Source organism: Asparagus officinalis, chromosome 9 (assembly GCF_001876935.1).
Source record: "Asparagus officinalis chromosome 9, Aspof.V1, whole genome shotgun sequence".
NCBI lineage: Eukaryota > Viridiplantae > Streptophyta > Magnoliopsida > Asparagales > Asparagaceae > Asparagus > Asparagus officinalis.
Window position 1 is genome coordinate 5,860,290 of NC_033802.1, and position 7,196 is coordinate 5,867,485.

Consider the following 7,196-nt stretch of genomic DNA (forward strand, 5'->3'; position numbering starts at 1 on the left):
TTTTTTTTTGGAGATGAAGTAAAAATAAGTGATTCGTTTAATAAATAATAATTAAAGTTTCTATACATTTTCACATTCTATTTTGTTCTCAAACCATAATCGCGGGGCATTTTGTTAACAATGAGGTTTTTAGTGATTCTTTACATGAATACGTGCATTGAATTAAAGGAGCAAAAGGAAACTCCTACCTTAATTATGTAGCTTAACAGTTTGAGGCTAAAATTAGTCTATATTAGTAAATTATTTATAATTAATTTAATAATGTAAGTAATTACTAAGTCAATTTAATATATTATAACGCCATATTTATATCAGATTCATTGAAAAAGTTGGTGGAATAAAATTGAATGATGAAAAGATAAATAAAAATAAAGAGTATATTGACAATTTTACAAGGTCGCAAATCTATTCATCTTTTTTTATCTTTTTATCTTTTTTTAATATTGATTAGAAGAATTTGATTTGTTGTTTAATCTTTAAAACTGAATTATTTTTTTGACAAAGAATGATTTGATCTCTTGCATTGGCGATATATTTTAGCTTCTTAGTTATTATATCATTACATTTTTATTGCAACTAGTATAGTGCACGTGCGTTGCACGTGGACATATTTGTTTTATGTTCTAATACTTTACACAATTTATTATTTAATTAATGGAAGAGTTTCATTTTTAATGTAATTATAACAACATTTGAGGACTTGTTTGTAATTTTCTTACAATTTAGATCATATACTTATTTCAATCTTCTTAAGATTTAAGTTTTGAACTATATAGGGGTTTATCTGTAAAAAATTAAGAAGTTTCAGTATTTTTCTATAAATATGTGAAATTTCAATGGTCTTTGTGAAAATTATGAAGATCCATGGTTGTTTGTGAAAAAATTCAGGGTTATTTTGTGAACATTGGCAAATCATGGAATACCCAAAAGATACAATTTTTTTTAATCTTAAAAGACATAGTTCTATTTACTTTATAATTTAAGATAATGAATGACATTTAATAACTACTGGTAGTTTTATGTGCAAATTTAGAATATAGTTTTAACATTAGGGAGGTTATAATATACTTATTATATAAAAAAATTTACCCAAAAGACAAAAATTCTGAGTTTCTTTACTTTTATGTTAAGTGTGTCATGCTATTTCAGTTTATATTAATTATCTTTATTTTTGCTAATCCATTATAACAAAATAAAATTCTCACTTTCACTTTCTCTCTCTTCAATTATCATATAATTAGTAACATGCTACAAAAAATATATCTACTAAGTTCATGGATAATACAATATTTCTCTCAAATCACAATTAAGTACATAGTAATAATTATAGAAATAGAAAAAAAAGTTCATTACCCCCCCCAAATTAGACCTTAAACTTTAGCCTCAATTCGAATTCTCCACATTTCCTTGTATCATTCGTATCCTTAATCCACATATACCGTCAGTCTAACAATCACATCAGTATAAAGTATAATCCGATTAAAGTTCAGTACTTTATCAGCACAACTTCAATCGTCCCCCCCCCTTGTCGTTATCTCTTCTGAAGGGATAATGTTTTCATTGGCGAGCTTGTATCATCCAAATAATATAATAGTAAAGCCATGGGGTGAGTATATGATGTTGTTGGGGTTGTAAGATGTGAGTGTAAATCTAAAAAATCAAATGAGTGAATTTATAGGTTGCAAGTAAGGGCTATTATGATAAATTAAAAAAAGCATGCTCTTTGGATTCCGTAACAGTCAAATGTAATTGCCACTTAAATAAAAACTACAATTAAAAATGTAACTCTCATTTCAAGTATAAATAATGCATGCACTAATGGCATTTTGAGTTAACACTTTGTTTGAAAAAAAAAGAAAAAAAATCATCTTACATTATCTGATGAAGAAAAAAGAACAACTTCGGATTATGTTCCAAATTGAAGGGACGACCTATGAGCAAAAACAAAACAATAATGTTTTTAATGATCTGAAAAAAAAAGAAAAAAAATCATCTTACATTATCTGATGAAGAAAAAAGAACAACTTCGGATTATGTTCCAAATTGAAGGGACGACCTATGAGCAAAAACAAAACAATAATGTTTTTAATTAAAATCTTGAATCAGGATTCAGAACCCGAAGGGCAGCAGCTTCAGATTCCGTCGGCGATCCCCAAATCTTCTAAATCTCCGATCAATTCCCAACGTCCAATCGCCATCCAATCGATTCATCAGGCTCAAGTGCCCTTTACTAAATTTGGAATTTGGATAGATTCGTTCCGATCTGAATTCCCCTGCAACGGCAGTTTCCTTATACAGTCTCGTGATCCCGATCGAGGATTGGAGTTTCATACGATCTGGATTTGGGTCTCTTCTGGGTTTGTCAAGGTGTTGTTCTGATCCCTGAATTCAGGCAGCTGATTGATTCTATTTAGATTGGTTTCTCAATTTGAGCTGATGCATTCGCACGTACTGTTTTATTCAATTTATTTTATTTTAGTAACTTATTCAGAATTTTTTGGAATTTCGCTTGTTGTTGGGGATAGAAAGATTGTTTTCGATTGGAGTTGGGCTTGTATCAAAATGATCTGAGTCTTTACTTTTGTTCTCAAATCCTCTGATTTAGATGTTTAGTACTTGACTGTTAGTTAGAGAGTGCTCTGATAGTTGATTAATTTGTAATTTGATATTTATACAATAAAACAGTAGTTTTTGTGCAGATTTAATTAATTCTTAGTAACTTATTTAGAATTATCAGTTTCTGGGGATGGATAAATTGGGTTTTATTTGGATCGTCAATTCTTGAATCTGCAGAGACTATTTGGTATTTTGATTTATATGCAATATTTTTTACATTTTTACAGGCAAAGATAAAATTTTGTGCAGATTCGACAAGCTGGATTCAACAATGGTCGACTGCCGTAGCTTAATTGAATTCTGCCGAGCTTTTGAGCAGCACCGAAATAAGCCAAAACCCCAATCATCACTGGACAACCACCGGAGCTTGAAGAAATCGAAATCACTGAACCCACTTTCTCACCCTTTTTGTGAGCACTCCGCTTTTGCAGCCATTGACATAATTTTGCTCCTTCTAGTCCTCGGAGCTCTCACAGTCCTCGTGCTCCCTTACTTCAAGTTCATCTTCGATGAAGTTTCAGAGCTGTTTCCGGTAGCAATGGAAATCATGGCAGAAGTTATCTACCATGCTCCGATTGCCTATTTTGTTGGACTGATTCTAATGCTTATCACTGTAATTGCGATGTGGGAAGTGGTTAATCACCAGTTTAGGAAATGTGGGAATCCTTACTGTAAAGGGCTTAAAAAAGCAGTTGAGTTTGATATTCAGTTGGAATCTGAGGAATGTTTGAAGTATTTGCCACCGGTGTCAAAGGAAGCATTTGGGAGTCGTCCATTGGAACTAGGAGATGATCATAAGGAACTCGAGGCTGAGCTCAAGAAGATGGCACCTTTGAATGGGCGAACTGTTTTGATCTTTAGGGCTCCTTGTGGATGCCCGGCAGGGAGAATGGAGGTCTGGGGAGCAAAGAAAGTGAGGAGGATTAAGAAGTAGAGATACATAGTTTTTTCTGTTCTTCGTACTTTTATTCTCTTTATAGCAATAAGTACAAACAGATATAAAAAGTTGTTCGCTCATCCATTTTGCCTGTCGCTACTGAATAAACGGCACTATGTATCGAGGAGTCTTGAGTCCTTGTTTCCCTCAATGGATTAAAGCAACTTCACCATTAATATCAGATACTTTTACATATCATTTATGAGTTGTATGTTGTTTAGATGTTCATTGCTTTTGAGAATCCTCATCCACTCACTACCTATGTGAATGTGGTCTCATATTTAAATGAGTGGAGAGGAATGTGACACATCACTACCAAGCACAACTTTTTGTGCTTGGTACCAAGCATAACAGAGAGAGAGAGAGAGAGAATGAGAAAAATGGGTATGCTTGGTACCAAGCACAAATTTTGTGCTTGGTAGTAATGTGTCACATCCTCATCCACTCACTACCTATGTGAATGTGGTCTCATATTTAAATGAGTGGAGAGGAATGTGACACATCACTACCAAGCACAACTTTTTGTGCTTGGTACCAAGCATAACCATATTGCTCTATATATATATACATATATATATGGCAATATGTACATAAGGAGGCTCCTTAGGGTGCATCTAAGAATGCACCTCTCAATGTATGAATTGTGCTACTTCAATGGACGATCCGCTCCATTCATCATGATCTAAATGTTTTAAAACATCTACAAAATAAAAATCATGATATGCGAATATTTCTAACACATATTTTTCATTGTCTCTTTTGTTGTGGTTTCATAAAACCGTTAATTTTGCTATCACTTGACGCATTAGTAAAAATAACCCAATATGCCTAATTTTTGGTTTACATGACATCCAAATTATATAGATCAAAATGAACAAAGTGGATCAACTAAATTGATGGCATATAATCTAATTTTCAAGGTGCATCCTTAGGTTCAATCTAAGATGGCTTCTTAGAATGGAAAACTTTACCTACCCTAAATTGCCCTTCAACAAATTTAAATATACCAAAGTTATCCCTCTGCATTCAATGACATGTTAAAAGGGAATTAGTTAATGTGAGCAATAATAAATAATTTATGAAATTATTTAATAAATTTCACTCGCACGAGTTTGGCGTCGACGGTTTCACTCGCACGAGTTTAGTGCTTTTGAGGAGATTTATTCGTATAACACCTTCTTTGTTTTTATATTTATATAATAAATAAATATATGTCTAAAATGGTTCCGCCTCCTTTACATTTTGAGAGGGGGCTATCCACAAAAAGGGTCGGCCTTGCTATTCTTTTCACTTCTCCTCCCATCGTTTCTACTCTCTTTAAAAATCAAAAGCCCTAGAATCTCCCCGTCGGTTACGCCTTCTCTCCGGTAACGCTTCTCCTCAGCCAGCGCCGTCCCACGATCTTAATCTATCAATTGTCGAAGATTATTACTATTGTCATCATCATCAACGCAACGCCTCTGCCATCTCCTCGGTTCTCAGATTTGTCATCATCTATCTCTCATTGGCCTGCAGCTTTGGAGTTTGGCATTGGACAACTTTTTATTCTCCTTTATCGAGGTACTATCTCCCTTTCTCCTCTCTTTTAATTGTCGACTTGTGAGGTCAATTGATGTTGCGATCTACAATGATGAACTTTAGAGCGGTTTTAAGTAGATTTTGTTTGTGGTTTCTCAGTTAAAGACTGAATTCAATTAATTTAACCTTCATTTGAATTTCCTATCTTATTTTAGGACTTTGTTTTGCTCTTAATTTCTTTGAATTTGTAAGACTGGGTCATACCTTTTTCGTGTTTTCATTTGATGGAGTTGTCTTGATTTATATTTTTGTCTATCAGTTGTTTATATTCAACTTTGAACATCATATTCTTAAGTCATTATTGTCTAATTATTGTTCAGATGCACTATTTGTTTATATTCAACTTTGAACATCATATTCTTAAGTCATTATTGTCTAATTATTGTTCAGATGCACTAATTTTGAATAGTGAAGCAACATCATATTCTTAAGTCATTATTGTCTAATTATTGTTCAGATGCACTAATTTTGAATAGTGAAGCAGGAGTCCTTTCACTTTCACTTTTATTAATTGCCTAAATGTGCACTGCAGGATCACATTGTTATATTCAACTGATTATGATTACTGCAACTGGTTCTATGACTTGTTATTCTAGAAGAAGTTTATGACAACATAAGTTACCTGACTCATTAGAGACATTAGGGGTTTCATAACCAGTTGCAGGAGTAGTTTGCTGAGTCTGCTGAGTCGATGACTGATCCCAACCAGAAGAGAGCAGGTTGAGGTGGGTAGCCTCCATAAGGAGGTTGGGTATATTGAGGGAGAGCTCCAGGGTAAGCTCCATGCTGCATGTAGCCATATCCTGGTTGTTGTTGCAACGGAGGTGGTAGACCCCAGTTTGTACGTGTTTCGTAGGTGATTTTCTTAAGCTTTAGCATTGCAATTTTGTCAGCCATATCAAATGTGATTATAGAATAAACTTAGAGATGCAAAAACTGCTTTAGCATTGCAATTTTGTCAGCCATATCAAATGTGATTATAGAATAAACTTAGAGATGCAAAAACTGCATCAAATGATTGTAGGATCATTTACCTTCTGGTGACTTTTGCCTTATAATGTCGTTATTATTTGCAGCTTTATTTTTACACAGTGATCTTGATGAATCAAACTTAGTAGTGACTACTACCTGTTTTTCTTAGTGGTAAAGCTGGTACCTTATATAAGTATTGACTATAATTTTTAACAATTCTATAATATCATTGATTCCTCAAATAAAATAAAATTTCCTTTTTTCACTGCATAACTTCTTTGATTTGCTATATGTTTGAAAGTTTTCTGATTATCTGAGTTTAACCTTTTAATATAGTTATATCTACTTATAAGTTAAGCATATATAACTATATTAAAAACAATGAGATACCCGGGAAATCAATGCATACTTCATTTTCATTTAATTTATGTTTGAAAGTTTTCCATGGATACTTCATTTTCATTTAATTTTGTTAGCCATGCAGTGTGTGAGAAAGTCTGCTTGCATCAGCGATTCAACTGCTAGACTCCGCAGTTCATGTGGTAACTAATCATCCATTTGTTGAAAATGTATCATCTCCGGGAATCAAAGGGAATGACCACGACCAAATTTCGTCCTCTTCTTTGGAGGTACTGACCAAAACATCATCTTTTTCTGTGGAGCAATTATTCTCATTATTTTCTTTTGTTTGGCAGGATGGTGATATTGATGACCTTACTGTTCTCACTCACAACATTGCTCATGGAATCGAACTGAGAAAGTCTCATTAGCATTTTACCTTGCTAATTATCTTGCTCAAGTAATTTTTGGCATCTCTTGCTAGTAGTTTACCTTAGCTGGACTGTTTCACTATTTGTACATGCTTTGGTCTCATTAGCATTATGTTTTGTAAATGTTTAAGGATATTATTTCCATAAATTTTGCATGTGGACTGTCGGTTTGTTTGAAAATGTTGTACTACTGTACGCTGAGGTCTTTCGAAGGTAAAATTAATGGTCATTTTTTGATTGCCCAGATTGCCTCACAATGTCTCCATTGAGCTACAATTCCTTATTTCTAGATTATCATTAAAAACCTTTTCCAATGTTTTTCT

At 33.3% G+C, this 7,196-nt stretch overlaps 1 protein-coding gene across 2 annotated transcripts; it reads left to right on the forward strand.

Annotated features, from left to right (window-relative positions):
* On the forward strand, positions 2,097-3,753 carry LOC109824713 (uncharacterized protein At5g19025-like). Of its 2 annotated transcripts, none has more exons than XM_020391352.1 (2): positions 2,097-2,367; positions 2,844-3,753. In XM_020391352.1, exon 2 carries the CDS (start codon positions 2,888-2,890, stop codon positions 3,548-3,550), a length of 663 nt encoding a protein of 220 aa, XP_020246941.1. In that variant the 5' UTR covers positions 2,097-2,367; positions 2,844-2,887; the 3' UTR covers positions 3,551-3,753. The 2 variants fall into 2 exon arrangements, with proteins under 2 accessions (XP_020246941.1, XP_020246942.1); XM_020391353.1 differs by having other exon boundaries at positions 2,866-3,753.